We start from the raw sequence: 16,542 nt of genomic DNA on the forward strand, positions 1-16,542 counted from the left end.
AGGAAGAAGGTCACTTCTTTCTTTGTGCATCCAAATACTAAGATTTGGGGTGCTTGGGTGGCTCAGTTGGTTGGGTGTCTGCCTTTGGCTCCAGTTGTGATACCAGCGTCCTGGGATCAAGCCCCACACCGAACTTCTTCTCCCTCTACCTCTGCCTTCCTCTCCCCTTTCTTGTGCTCTCTGTCAAATAAAAAAGTCTTAAAAAACACAACAAGTATTAAGTTTCTATTTCTATTAGAGCGCTAATCAAAAAGTATCCTATTTGTCCACTTTAATGTGAGTTCTTGGAGGTGAAATTGTGTCCTATACAACTTTTTATTGTCAACACCTAGCAAGTGCCAGTTATTGGCAATTTTAAAATCCAAATTTTAAGTACTCAGTATTTTGGGGATGAATGAATTACAGCAATAAAATATCAAGCAGTGGTCTCAGAATTTAACATGCAGCTTTTGGAGACTGTGTTTAAAATGCAGCTTCCTAAGCCCATAACCTACCAGAGATGGATTTACTACAAACCTGCTAAATTTTAGCAAGGTAACCCTCACCCCAAGGTGATTTTGGTACAGTACTCTTTGCACCACATTTTGAAAAACATTACATAAAGGTAACAATGCTTTGCTTGAAATAAAATAAACAAGTATAAACAATTCTAGTAAATATATTTCTTATTGTCCCCTGTGCTGTAGACATTATATAGAAGGGAAGAACAATAAGCCAATTACAAGCACAATTATTATTATTATTTTAGGATTTTATTTATTTGACAGAGAGAGATCACAAGTAGGCAGAGAGGCAGGCAGAGAGAGAGAGAGGAGGAAGCAGGCTCCCTGCCGAGCAGAGAGCCTGATGCAGGACTTGATTCCAGGACCCTGAGATCATGACCTGAGCTGAAGGTAGAAGCTTAACCCACTGAGCCACCCAGGCACCCCACAAGCACAATTAGCTTTTTGTAGATGCCACTTTTAGGCAACAGGCTTGAGCAATGGAAATTTGAGCAAGGCAGAATGGCCCACCATAACCCCCTGAATACAGACAGGTCCATCTCAGGTGAGCCACTCAAAATATCCAAAGGCCCTAGCTAACCAATGGGCTACTTACAACCAGGCACAATTACCTAAAAAGGGAAAATTCCCTATATTCCCATATCCCCTCACCACCTCCCTTTAAATAGAGTACCCACAGTCTCTGCTTTGTTGTCCTGCCCACCACTCCCTTGCAGTGTATTCAATAAGCTTCTATCTCCTTTGTTCTGCTTCAGATGAAATCTTTTCACCACATGCACCCCCAGATTCCACCCTATCAGGCTGCCTCACATTCGGGGTCTCCATCTAATTGGGAGAGACACCATACTCTTAACTCTGTCACAGTGAGGTATGTTAGCTGTGTTGCCAATTTAAGACTTCCAGCTCTTAGGTTAGCTTAGGTGTCACTTGCAAGTAAAACATAATTCTTTTCTTCATGATAATAATGTTATAATTGGGTAAATTATTTTGATTGAGAAAAAGACACTATTCAGACTACAACATTAGCTGCTCTTCAGATTAGTCTTGATGTGCCCTGCCCCCCAGCTTATATGTTACAACTCTATTTGTGTATTCCTAATTTTCTACACAGGATGAAACAGGATGGTCTCCTGGTGTAAAGGGATAGTGTTATTGGCCTTGTGTGGAATGTTCTTATTTCCAATTAAAATGACTGAAGTTAAAAAAAAAATGAAGTAGTAAAACCAGAGAACCAATAATTGATATTTATTATACAGAAATGTGAAGGCCATATGCATTAAAGGAGAAGGTGTTTTGCAGTGAATACAGATTCAAACTGAAGACATCCTCATTGAGATACAATATAAAAATAAACACTGACCAAGAGTTGCAAGAAAGAACTCAATTCAATGTCTACTCCCCATCCCCCCAATCAAGCTGATACTTTCCACAGGAAAACCTGGTTTCAATTCGTGCTGAATTGTTCAAATGGAAAGGAAAACTAAGTCAGGTAGATACAATACATGGACTGCTTTTTGTACTTTCAGAGAACCACATGGAAACTCTACTCAGGCTCACATTTAGAATTCATTTCACACTAAAATTTGTATCTCTACTCACATAAGCACTACCTGAAGTGACAAACTTAATTGAGTTAATTGAGTTGGGGAATTCTGTGGGGCTAAACAAGTTTAGGGGAGATGAAAGTTACAATCATTCATTTAATAACTGAAGATCTGATATCAGGTCTGGGTTGGCTGTATTAGCCCTCTGACAATGTTTCTATGTAATGGTCAAGAGGCATGATCCATTAAAAAATTTAGCTTAATAAATGCTTTCCAAACACACTAGGACTTTGCATCCGCAAGCTTTTGACACCAAATTACACTTCCAATAGGATCTATCTTCATCTTCTCTTTGCACTCACCACGGAATTGAAAAAATTGAAACTTTTTAGAGATTTGGGTAGATAGATGGCTGTGTTGAAACAAGACTAACAACTAGGAGGATAACTGTGGATTATATATGGACAAAAATACTCCTAAAATGCTTAAATATAGACAGAATCTATCAATTTACAAAGTAAGTTGAAAATAGGGAACAAGAACAATCTTGAATTTAGATGGAGTTTCTGGACTCAGGATGCTGCTATTCAGCAACTGAAATTAATAACTTCCTCAATTCAATCAGAGACTTGTAATCTGGAGGAATCAGGACAGTCATGTGCTAATGGGTGGAAATTCTCATGCTGCCTCCCTCCCTTGTAAATCATACTGCTGACTGAAGGACATGAGATACATGGACATGAGAGATACTTTTTTTTTTTTAATTATTCAGACTTTGTCCTAATGAATGAGGTGGTAGGGTAATGCTAAGAGAGAATATAGAATATATTTCTGATTCTAGGCTGTGAGAACAGGCAATCAAATTTGCAATATTCTCATTAGGTTAGAAAAGGAAAAATGAAAAAATCATTAGTGGGACATACAATCCCAGAGACCAGCTGCCCCAAATATTAGCATTATTTCCACTGCCCCTTATTCAAAGAGACAGCTATTACAATAACTACATTACTTAATAGAGCCTGAGAGACAAAGGCTGTGAAAACATGTATTTAACAGGGGAGTCTGGCTCAGTTGGTAGAGTATGTGACTCTTAATCTCAGGGTCATGAGTAAGCCCCACATTGGGCATGGAGTCTACTTTAAAAGAAAAAAAAAAAAGGACAGAAAACAAATTTTTTTTTTTTTTAACAAACTTTAAAAGATTTAATAAATGGTTTGCTTTAGATCTCATTCACATTTTCTGACCGGAGAACTCCAAATCCCACTTAGATATTCCTGCTTATCCAAAAGCATACTGATGAAAGTAAAACAAGAAATGAGAGAAAATGATTATTGGATATATGTGGATTGACCTAGTTTATTCACCTCTGTAGTGGAAAAATAAGGAGAAATAAAGTATGTTTACAATAGCTAAAGTTTATGGAGAAGCACTGAAGCTGCTATCCCCAAATCACAAGTCTGATCCAAGAGAAGGAAAAAAGAAATGATGAAAAACATCTCATCACACAAAACTCAGTGTGGTGTCTCTGACAGTCACCAGCCAGCAGGGGAAAAAGAAGAAACCCATCCACTGGCTTTAGGATTTATTAAAGGCTGCCAGCACAGCCCATATCATCTCTGTGGCACTGTGCTTTGTCCCCTCCACTTCAGGGTCCAGTTCTACTAGGTCCTTGGCTCGATTCATTGCCACATCATACTTGTCATCTGTCAGAGAGGAGAAGACATTCTCTAGCACATCAGAGGAGTGGGCTAGCACCAGGAGTGCTAGTGTTCGCTTGTCCATACGCTGAGGGTCATTTACCCACCGCTCTAGGACACTATCTTGAAGTTTTTTCACTAGTCGCTGTTTCTCTGTTGTATTGGTCACTGGATGAGTAGTCATGTCAAATAGGAGGAAATTCTGCTTCTCAGTGGTTAGAATACCCTTTTCTACTAGGTTCTTTGCAATTCGCTCTCTTACATTTCTCAGCTGGTACTGTAATTTGAAGGGGTTCCATGTCTCACCTTTGGGGAAAAAAAACAGAAGACTTGAACAACCCTATAAGCCAACTAGACCTATCAAGACATCTACAGAACATTCCATCCTAACAGCAGAATACATACCCTTCTCAAGTGCACATGGAACATCCTCCAAGATAGACCATATGTCAGGCCATAAAATCAGCCTCAATAAACTTAAAAGAACTGAAAGCATCCAAAGAATACTATCCAACCAAAACAGATTAAATTAGAAATTAATAGACAAAAATTTGGGAAATTCAAAAATATGGTAATTAAACAACATATTCCTAAATAACCAATTGGTCAAAAAAGAAATCACAGGGAAATTTAAAAAATACTTTGAGTTGCATGAAAATGAAAACACAACAGATCAAAATTATGGGCTGCAACTTAAAGCAGTGCCAATAGAGAAATTTATGACCCCAAATGATAAATTAGGGAGATGTCAGGGCACCTGGGTGGCTCAGTCGTTAAGCTTCTACTTTCGACGAGGGTCCTGAGATCAAGCCCTACATCGGGCTCCCTGCTCAGAGGGAAGCCTGCTTCTCTCTCCCCACTCCCCCTGCTGTGTTCCCTCTCTCACTGTGTTTCGTGTTTCTCTCTGTCAAATGAATAAGTAAAATCTAAAAAAAAAAAAAAAAGAAAGAAAGAAGAGGAGATGTCAAATCAATAACCTAACTTTCTACCTTAAAAAAGTAGAAAAAGAAGAGCATATTAAACATGAAAGAAGCAAAAGAAAGGAAATAATAAAGATTAGATAGGAGATAGACAGAAACAATGAAAACAACAGAGGAAACCAATAAAATCAAAGTTGTTCATTGAAAAGATCAACAAATTGACAAAGCTAGATGGACCAAGAAAAAAAGAGAGAAGACTCAAATTACTAAAAATTAGGAATGAAAGAGGAAGCACCACCACTGACCTTAAAGAAATAAAAAAGGCAGTAAGAGGATACTATAAACAATAGTATGCCACAAATTAGATAACCTAGAAGAAATGGACAAATTCCTTGAAACACACAAATTACCTAAACTGACTCAAGAAGAGAAAATCTGAATATATCTGTAACAGTAAATAGATTGAATAAGTAATTTTAAACTCCCCCCAAAAAGTGTAGTTAAGATGGGTTATTGGTAATTTTATCAAATGTTTAAAGAATACTTATAAATAATTCTTCACAAACTCTTTCAAAAAAAAAAAAAAAACAGAAGAGAAGGGAACACTTCCTTAAGTGTTACTCTGATATCAAAACTAGACAAAGACATCACAAGAAAACTATAGACCAATATCCCTTATGAATATAGGTACAAAAATATTCCACAAAATACTAAAAAAAAAAAAAATCCAGCAACATGTAATAAACACCATGTAACAAAATTAGGCAGGACCTACCCAGAAATGCAAGGTTGTTTTAATATCCAAAAATTCAATTATGTAACACATCATATCAATAGAATGAAAAGCAAAAACCAAATGACCATCTCAATCAAGACACAAAAAGTATCTGACAAAATCTAACATGCATACATGATAAAAACACTCAACAAACTAGGAATAGGTAGACACTTCCTCAACCTGACAGAAGGCATTTACAAAGAACCCGCAACTAGTTTCATACTTAATGATGAAAAAGGCACTTAGCAATGCCTGCTAAGATCAGGCACAAGACAAAAAATGCTATTTTCATCACTTCTATTTAGCACTGGAGATTCTAGCCAGGGCAATTAGGCAAGAAAAAGAAATAAAAGCATTCAGATCAGACAGGAAGAAGTTAAGCTATTTTTATTTTCAGATGACATGACCTCATATACAAATCTTGTATACAGAAAAATCTAAGGAATCCACTTAAACTACTGCAACAAATACATTCAGAAAGGTCGCAGGATACAAGATTAATATACAAAAGTCAATAGAATTTCTATTCATTAGCAACAAATAATCTGAAAATAAAATTAAGAAAACAATTATATTTATAATAGCATCAAAAAGAACAGATATAGGAATATATTTAACAAAAGTAGTGTAAGACTTATACAATAAAAAATTACAAAATATCATTGAAAGAAATAAAGATTATCTAAATAAATGGAAAGACATCCCATGTTCATGGATTGGAAAACAATATTATTAAGGTACCAATACTCCCTCAAATTGATCTACAGATTCAATACAATTCCTATTAAAATCCTTCCTTGCTTTATTACAGAAATTGACAAGCTAATTCTATAATTCATATGGAAATGTAAAAGATCCAGCATAGCCAAAAAATCTTGAAAAAGAAGAATAAAGTTGGAGGACTTGCACTTCCTGATTTCAAAACTACTATAAAACCAATATTTAAAAAAACCACAACAAAAAAACAAAACCTGCAATAATCAAGAGTGTGTGTTACTACATAAGAATAGACATATAGATCAAAGATAGAATTTGAAAATAAACCCATACATTTATGGTCAAATAATTTTTGACAATGGTACCAAGATAAATCATAGGGAACAGAACAGTGTTAGGACAAACAGTGCCAGGACAACTGTATTTATATCTTCATGCAAAAGACTGAAGTTGGAGCTCTACCCCATAACATATACAATTAACTCAAAATAGACAATAGACCTAAATGAAATACACAAAGCTATAATTTCTTAGAAGAAAATGTGGGAATAAATTTTTTAAAAAGATTCTATTTATTTAAGAGAGAGAGAAAGAGCACGTGTGTGCAAGAGAGAATACATGAGTGGGAGGGGGAGGGGCAGAGGGAAAGGGAGAAGCACACTCCCTACTGAGCCGAAAGCCCAATGCAGGGCTCAATTCCCCATTCCCCAACCCCAGGATCATGACCTGAGCCAAAGGCAAATGCTTAAACGACTGAGCCACCCAGGCACCTCAGGAATAAATCTTCATGATGCTGGGTTAAGCAATCATTTCTTAGATATTACACAAGTAATAAAAGAAAAAAAGATTAATTGTAAAGTATTAAAATTGAAAATTTTATGCTTTGAAAGACACTCTCAAGAAGTAAAAAGACACAGAATGGAAGAAAAGTTTTGCAAATCCTGTATATGATGAGATTTGTGTCTAGAATATATTTGAAAAGTACAACTCAATAGTAGAAATGGTAAACCTAATTAAAAAGTAGGTGGGGGTGCCTGGGTGGGTTAAGGCCCCTGCCTTTGGCTTGGGTCACGATCCCAGGGTCTTGGGATCGAGCCCCGCATCGGGCCCTCTGCTCCGAGGAGGGCATGCTTCCTCCTCTCTCTCTGCCTGCCTCCCTGCCTACTTGTGATCTCTCTCTCTGTCAAGTGAATAAATAAAATCTTTAAAAAGAAAAAAAAGTAGGTGAAGTATCTGAATAGACAATTCTCCAAAGAAGATATACATCATTAGTGTTAGGAAAATCCAAAAAAAAATCACAATGATATACTACTACTCTTTAGGATAGAGAAAATAAAAAAGGCAGAGAGTAACAAGTATTGATGAGAATGTGGAAGAATGAAAACTCATACATTGGTGTGGAAATATACAGTGGTGTAGCCACTTTGAAAAACTGGCCCCATCCCTGTCCTTAAGGTGTTTAAAATCTAGCATGGGGTGGGGCGCCTGGATGGCTCAGTGTGTTAAGCTGCTGCCTTCGGCTCAGGTCGTGATCTCAGGGTCCTGGGATCGAGTCCCGCATCGATCTCTCTGCTCTGCAGGGAGCCTGCTTCCCTTCCTCTCTCTCTGCCTACTTATGATCTCTCTCTGTCAAATAAATAAATAAAATCTTAAAAAAAAAATCTAGTATGGGGTGATAGTGGGGAAACAAAAATAATATTTGAAATGGGCCCTAATGACAAACTCAACTGGACATAGATGATAAGGTTATTTAAGTTGTTGATAATTGAGGTATGACATCAGAGATGATGAGAGTAGGAAGTGCCGACACTCACCTCTTCACCTAGACAACAATTATACTAGAGCCTAGAATCTTTCTCTCTCTCTCTCTTTTTTAAAATTAGGCTCCATGCCCAGGGTGGAGTCCAACACAGGGGTTGCACTCACAATCCTGAGATCAAGACCTGAGCTGAGATCAAGAGGGGACGCCTCACTGACTGAGCCACTCAGGAGCCCCTAGAATATATCCTTTTAATAACTATTTGGAACTCTGGAATCTATTTGAATGCTTATAGGTTCCAGGCCAAGGCTTGAGTGGCAAAATGTGGTTCATATTGGCCAATTTCAGCTATCAGCACAATAGTGGCTACTTAGCCCCTACCTCCCAGCCCCGTGAAAGGAACCCACAGGTGGAGCAATCTGGTTTTGGTGCAGCTTGCTGGAATCAGGGTGGGCAATAAGAACCTTGTCCCTGAAATATCAGGATCTGTGTTCTGATTATGGACTGTAGTTGCTCATGGCTGACATGAAATTAGAAGCTGGCTGCCACTGTTCAAATCCCTACCAGCAAAAGGGGCAGGGATATAAAGGATATAAAAGATAAGCACTGTGGGGCTGTTTCAGTTTTTACATTAAAAAATGTATCCTTGCTCAGGATAAGATGTAACCTCACAAAAACCCCAAGTCTGAAGCTTTCTCCTCAGTCTGATCTACAGCACAAAGACACTGTGCAACAGCAAACACTGGGGAAAGGGGAGAATCTGATTTCCAAAATCACCACATTGTAAGAATCAAATGTTCCATTTTTAAGAAAAAACAAAACAACACACGAAGCATACAAAGAAAGAGGAAAGTATTACACATTCAAAGAAACAGAAGAAATGGACATAATATGTTCCTCAGAAAGTATAGATATCAAATTTACTAGACAAAGACTTGAAAACAACTGTCTTAAGATGTTAAAAGAGCTAAGAGAACACATGGATAAAGACAGGGAAACAACATATGAACAAAATGAGAATATTAATAAAGAGACAGAAATCAAGAAAAGGAACCAAAAAGAAAGTCTGGAGCTTAAATAATAGCTGAAATGGAAAATACATATATAGGGCTCAAAAGCAGAATTAAGTAGGTAGAAAAAGAATTAACAAACTCAAATATAGGAAACTGAAATTATATAGTCTGGGGAACAGAAAGAAAACAAATGAGAAAAAGTAAACAGAACCTAAGGGACTTCCAGTACATCATCAAATGGACAAATATATGCATTGTGAGAATCCCAGGACGAGAAAAGAAAGGGGCCAGAAAGACTATCTGAAGAAATAATGGCTCAAAACATTCCAAATTTGGGGCGCCTGGGTGGCTCCGTGGGTTAAAGCCTCTGCCTTCAGCTTAGTTCATGATCTCAGGGTCCTGGGATTGAGCCCCACATCGGGCTCTCTGCTCAGCGGGAAGCCTGCTTCTACCTCTCTCTCTGCCTGCCTCTCTGCCTACTTGTGATCTCTATCTGTCAAATGAATAAATAAAATCTTAAAAAAAAAAAAATTCCAGGGGCGTCTGGGTGGCTCAGTGGGTTAAGCCGCTGCCTTTGGCTCAGGTCATGATCTCAGGGTCCTAGGATCGAGCCTGCTTCCTTCTCTCTCTGCCTGCCTCTCCGTCTACTTGTGATTTCTCTCTGTCAAATAAATAAATAAAATCTTTGAAAAAAAAAATTCCAAATTTGACAAAGGACATGAATCTACAAATCAAAGAAGCTTAATGAACTCAATGTTAGATTAAAGCATCCATACTGAGACATATTATAATCAATTATCAAAGGCCGAAGATAAAGAATCTTAAGAGCAGGAAGAGAGAAGTGAGTCATCACATACAAGGGATCCTTAGTAATATCAACAGATTTCTCATCAAAAAATTTGGAGGCCAGAAGGCAGTGGGCTGATATATTTAAAGATATAAAAGAAAAAAAAACCATCAAATGAGAATTCTATATTCAGGAAAACTGTACTTCAAAAATGAGGCAGAAATTAAGACTTTCTTACAGAACAAAAACCCAGGAAGTCTTTTGCCACTAGACTTACCCTGCAAGAAATACTAAAAAGGAGGGGCTCGGTCTTTCTTTAGGCTCAGGTTGTAATCTCAGGATTGTGAGATCAAGCCCTACATCAGGTTCCATGCTCAGTACTGAATCTGCTTCTTTCCCTCTCCCCCTGTCCTTCCTCAGCTCAAGCCCACACTCTAAGACAAATAAATAAATCTTAAAAAAAAAAAAAAAAAAGAAAGAAAGAAATACTAAAAAGGAGTCCTGCAGGTTGAAATGAAGGGAAGCCAGACAGTAACTAGAAGCAATATGAAGAAATAAAGATCTCCGATAAAGGTAAATACATGTATAAATATAAAATGTGGTATTGGTTTGTACACTCCTTTTAATTTTCCATATGCTTCTTTTTTTTTTTTTTTTTAAGATTTATTTGAGAGAGAGAGTGCAAGTGAGTAAGCATGAGCAGGGGGAGGGGCAGAGGAAGAGGGAGAGAATCGCAAGCAGACTCCTTGCTTAGCATGGAACTGACTTGGGGCTTGGTCCCACAACTCCAAGATCAAGACCCAAGCTGAAATCAAGAGTTGGACACCCAACTAATTGAGCCACCCAGGCATCCCTATAAGCTTTAAAAGATAAATTCAGGGTGCCTGGGTGGCTCAGTGCGTTAAGCCTCTGCCTTCAGTTCAGGTCATGATCTTAGGGTCCTGGGATTAAGCCCCGAATCAGCCTCTCTGCTTGGCAGGGAGCCTGCTTCCTACTCTCTCTCTGCCTGCCTCTGTCTACTTGTGATCTCTCTCTCTGGCAAATAAATAAATAAATAAATTTAAAAAAATAAAAGATAAATATATTAAAAACGCTTAATCTATGTTACTGGGCACACAGTGTATAAAGATATAATCTGTGAGATCAAAATATAAAGAGGGTGGGATAGAGCTTTATAGGCGCAGAATTTTTTTTTAAAAGCTTTTATTTATTTATTTGACAGAGAGAGAGGTCACAAGTAGGCACAGAGGCAGGCAGAGAGCGCAGGGGAATCAGGTTCTTGGCTGAGCAGAGAGCCCGAGGCAGGGCTTGATCCCAGGACACTGAGACCATGACCTGAGCCAAAGGCGGAGACTTTACCCACTGAGCCACCCAGCGCCCTGGAGCAGAGTTTTTATGTTATTAAAGTTGGTATAAAATCAAATTAGGTTGTTAAAACTTTAGGATATTAAAGTCTACGTTAACAATAAAGAAAATATCTACATGAAAAAAAATGAGCAGGAATACAAATGTTTCACTACAAAAAATCGCCTAAACACAAAAGAAGATAGTAATATAGGAAATGAGAGACAAAAGTTATAGGTTATATAGAAAAGAAACAGCAAAATGCCAGAAGTTATCTCTTTAGGAGTAATTATTTTTATTTAATTATTTTTAAAAGATTTTATTTATTATTTATTTGAGAGAGACTGAGCAAGAGAGAATGAGTAGGGGGAAGGGGCCAAGGGAAAGGAAGAAGCAGGCTCCCTGAGCCCAACATGGGGCTTGATCTCAGGACCCTGGGATCGTGATCTGAGCTAAAGGCAGACACTTAACCAATGAGCCACCCAGGCACCCCATGAGTAATTACTTTAAATGTAAACAGATTAAGCAATTCAACTATAAGACAAAGACTGGCAGAATGGGTTAAAAAACATCAACCAACTATATGTATCTATAAGAGACTCATCTTAGTCACATTATAGACCAAAACCCCTTATGAATATAGATGCAAAAATCCTTAATAAAATATTAGCAAATTGAAAACAACAGCATATTAAAAGGATTATTCACCATGAGCAAGTTAAATTCAACCCAGGAATGTAACATAAGAAAATAAAATGGAGAAAGGATTGGAATACTTTTTTCAAAGAAAATATAAAGATGGCCAACAGACACATGAAAAAGTGCTCAATATCACTAATCACCATGGATGTGCAAATCAATTCACAATGAAATATCACCTCACACCTTTTGGAGTGGCTATTACAAAAAAGACAAAAAATAACAAGTGTTAAAGAGGATGTGGAAAACAGACAGCATTTGTGCACTGTTGGTAAGAACGTAAATTGGTGCAGCCACTACAGAAAACAGTATGGAAGTTCCTAAAATGTTAAAAATAGAAATATCATGTGATCCAGCCATTCCACTTCTGGATATTTATTCAAAGAAAATGAAAATGCTAACTGGAAAAGATACATGCACTCTGATGTTAACTAAAGCATTATTTATAATAGCTGAGGCTATTGTATATGTCCATCAATAGATGAATGGATAAAGAAAATGTGTGTGTATGTATGTACATATACATACACATATATGTATATATATATATACACACATACATATACATACATACACCACACACAATGAAATATTCAGTCATTAAAAAAAACTTGACATTTTGCAACAACATGGATGGAACCTGAGGGCATTATGCTAAGTGAAATGAGTGAGACAGAGAAAGACAAATACTGTAATGATCTCAAAATGATCTAAAAAACAAAAACCCAAATGGGGTACCTGGCTAACTCAGTCAGGGGAACATGTGACTCCTGATCTCAGGGCTGTAAGTCTAAGCTCCACAGTGAGTGTAAAGATTACTTAAAAGTAAAATCTTAAAAAAATAAAACAAACCCAAAACACAAAACCAAAAGCTCACCGATACAGAGAACAGAGTGATGGTTGCCAGAAGCAAGGGATGGAGGGCAAAAATGGGTGAATGTAGTCAAAAGCTAAAAACTTCCAGTTATAAAATAAATAATTCCTAGGGATGTAATACACAGTGCAGTGACTGTGGTTAATAACACTGTATTGTATATTTGAAAGTTGCTAAGAGAGATCTTAAAATTTCTCAACACAAGAAAAAAAATGTGTAACTATATGTGGTGATGGATGTTAAGTAGACATATTGTGATCACGTCACAATATACGCCAATCCTGAATCCAGAATCAATATGTTCTAAACCTTAAATGAATATAATGTTCTATGTCAGTTATACCTCAATAAAAAATAATCAAATAATATAATATATCACATTAATAGAGTGAAAGAAAAAAGCCATATAGTCATCTCATTTGACTCAGAAAAGACATTTGGGAAAAATGAAGACACTTTCAAAGAAAAAAAAAAAGAACATACTTTCATGATTAAAAACTCCCAGAAAACTAGGGATGAAAGGAAAATTTCTCAACATCATAAAGGATATATATATATATTTTTAAAGATTTTATTTATTTATTTGACAGAGAGAGATCACAAGTAGATGGAGAGAGAGGCAGGCAGAGAGAGAGAGAGGGAAGCAGGCTCCCTGCTGAGCAGAAAGCCCAAAGTGGGGCTCGATCCCAGGACCCTGAGATCGTGACCCGAGCCGAAGGCAGCGGCTTAACCCACTGAGCCACCCAGGCGCCCAATCATAAAGGATATTTATGAAAAATCCATAGCTACTGTCCCATTCAATAGTGAAACATTTGTCACATTCACATAGTGAAAAACAGTGAAAAGCTTTTCCTCAGAGGTCATGAACAACGTAAGGATGACGGCTTTCACCACTGCTAGTCAAACCTGAGCTATTAAGAAGGGAAAAAAGATGAAAGTCATCCAGATTGGGAAGGAAAATAAAACTATATTTGCATATGACATGATCCAAGCTGACCCTTGAACAACCTGGGAGTTAGAGGTGTCAAAACCCTGCACAGTCTAAAATCTGTGTGTAACTTTTAATTCCTTAAAAACTTAACTACTGAAGCACCTGGGTGGCTCAGTGGGTTAGGCCTCTGCCTTTGGCTTGGGTCATGATCTCAGGGTCCTGGGATCGAGCCTTGCGTCAGGCTCTCTGCTTAGCGCAGAGCCTGCTTCCCCCCCGTCTCTCTCTCCCTGCCTCTCTGCCTGCTTGTGATCTCTGTCTGTTAAATAAATAAAATCTTAAAAAAAATACCAAAGCAACTTAACTACTAATAGTCTAGACTGAAAGCCTTATTGATAACATAGTCAATTAACACATATTTACATATGTATTAAATACTGTATTCTTATAATAAACTAAGTTACAAAAAATGAAATACTAAGAAAATCTTAAGGAAAATACATTTAGAGTAATGTTCTGTATTTATTGCAAAAAAAAAATCCATGTATACATGGACCTGCATGGTTCAAACCCATGTTGTTCAAGAGTTAACTGTAAAGAAAATCCCAAAGAAAGCACAAAAATGCTACTAGAGCTAATAAACTAATTCAGCTAAGGTACAGGGGACAAGAAAAACACAGAAATATCAGTTGTTTCTACATACTGGTAAAGAACAAAGGAAATTAAGAAAGTAGTTCCAGGGTGCCTGGGTGGCTCAGTGGGTTAAGCCGCTGCCTTCGGCTCAGGTCATGATCTCAGGGTCCTGGGATCGAGTCCCGCATCGGGCTCTCTGCTCGGCAGGGAGCATGCTTCCCTCTCTCTCTCTGCCTGCCTCTCCTCTACTTGTGATTTCTCTCTGTCAAATAAATAAATAAAATCTTAAAAAAAAAAAAAGAAAGAAAGTAGTTCCATTTATAATAGTGTCTAAAAGAATTAAATACTTAGGAATAAGGCTCACCAAGGAGGTGAAAGATTTATATGCTGAAAACTATAAAATATTGCTGAAAAACATTAAAGATGGAAAGACATCCCATTCTGATTGACAGGCAGACTTGACATTGTTAAGATATCAATATCACTCAAGGAGATCTACAGGTTCAACACAGTCCCTAATAAAATTCTAATAGCCTTTCCCACCAAAATGGAAAAGCCAATTCTCAAATTCACAGTGAGTGAATTACGTGAGACCCAGGATAGCCAAAATAATCTTACTTTAATTTAATTAATTTTATTTCTTAAAAATAATTTATTTATTTATTTGACAGAGAGATCACAAGTAGGCAGAGAGGCAGGCAGAGAGAGGGGGGAGGCAGGCTCCCTGCTGCGCAGAAAGCCCGATGTGGGGCTTGGGGTTCATTCTTAGAACCCTGAGATCATGACCTGAGCCAAAGGCAGAGGCTTAAGCCACTGAGCCACCCAGGCTCCCCCAAAATAAACTTGAAAAAGAATAAAGTTGTGGGACTCATACTTCCCAACTTCAAACTTACTATAAAGCTATAGTAAGTAAAACAGTATGGTATTGGCATAGGACAAACATAGATCAATGCAACAGAACAGACAGCCCAGAAATAAATCCTCACATCTATGACCAACTGATTTTCAACAAGGTTGCTAAGACTATTCAATGGGGAAAGGGCAGTCTTTTCATGGATATGAGGCCAAAAGAGCAGGCAACAAAAGAAAAAAATAGATAAACTGGATTTCATAAAAATTAAGAATTTTTATGCATCTAGGACTACTATCAAAGAAGTTGAAAAGACAACCTACAGAATAGGAGAAAATATTGGTAAATGACAGATCCGGTAAGGGATTAATATCCAGAAAATATAAGAACTTCTAAAACTCAACAATAATGACAATAACAGGGAGCCATCAGGGTGGCTCAGTTGGTTAAGTTGTCCGTCTTTGGCTTAGGACATGATTTTGGGGTCCTGAGGTTGAGTCCTGCATTGGGCTCCCTACTCAGTGGGGAGTCTGTTTTTCCCTCTCTCTGTGTGTTCGCTAATGTGCACACACTCTCTCTCTCAAATAAATAAATAAAATCGTTAAACAAAAACAGTAACAATAGAACCCAATTAAAAAAAATGGGCAGGGCGCCTGGGTGGCTCAGTGGGCTAAAGCCGCTGCCTTAGGCTCAGGTCTTGATCTCGGGCCTGGGATCGAGCTCCTCATTGGCTCTCCACTTGGCGGGGAGTCTGCTTCCCCCTCTTTCTCCCTGCCTCTTTGCTTACTTGTGATCTCTGTCTGTCAAATAAATAAATAAAATCTTTAAAAAAAAAAAAAAGGGCAAAGGACTTGAATAGACATTCTTCCAAAGAAGATATACAAATGGCCATTAACCTATGAAAAGATGCTTATCATTGGTCATTAGGGAAAAGGCTCATCATTGGTCATTAGGAAATGCAAATCAAACCAACAAAGAGATATCCCTTCATGCCTACTAGGGGAGCTACAATAAAAAACAAACTAAAACAAAAAATAGAGTAAGTGTTGATGACAATGTTGAAAAACTGGAACCCCCATGTAAGGCTGGTAAAAGTATAAAAGGGTATTTTCTCCATAGAAAATAGTTTTGTGGTTTCTCAAAACATAGAACTATCTTACTACCCAGAAATTCTACTCCTAGGTATGTATCTTAAAGAATGGAAAGCAGGGACTTGAATAGATATTTGTATATTAATGTTCATAGCAGCATTATCCACAATAGCTAAAAGGCAGAAACAACCCAAGGGTCCATCAACAGATGAATAAAAAAAAAAAAAAAAAAAAAGGCAGATTCAAACAATGGATTATTATTTGGCCATAAAAAGGAATGAGATTTTGATGTATATTACCACATGACCAGGTCGTGAAAACATTATTCTCTTTTTTTTTTTTTTTGACCTTCAAACTTTTTATTGGCCTCCTGCTCCCCAAAGTGTACCCTGCTTCTGCTCCCTC

General features: G+C 37.4%; 1 protein-coding gene across 1 annotated transcript in view; it reads right to left on the minus strand.

Annotated features, from left to right (window-relative positions):
• Positions 1-1,732: 1,732 nt before the first annotated feature.
• GOLPH3L (golgi phosphoprotein 3 like) overlaps positions 1,733-16,542 on the minus strand; it is a 43,024-nt gene continuing 28,214 nt past the window's right edge. Inside the window, exon 5 of the mRNA XM_059376057.1 lies at positions 1,733-4,050. Coding sequence (XP_059232040.1) covers positions 3,623-4,050 — 428 coding nt within the window. The 3' untranslated portion in view covers positions 1,733-3,622. The remainder of the gene's footprint in view (positions 4,051-16,542) is intronic.

Source organism: Mustela nigripes, chromosome 14 (genome assembly GCF_022355385.1).
Source record: "Mustela nigripes isolate SB6536 chromosome 14, MUSNIG.SB6536, whole genome shotgun sequence".
NCBI classification, from domain to species: Eukaryota; Metazoa; Chordata; class Mammalia; order Carnivora; family Mustelidae; genus Mustela; species Mustela nigripes.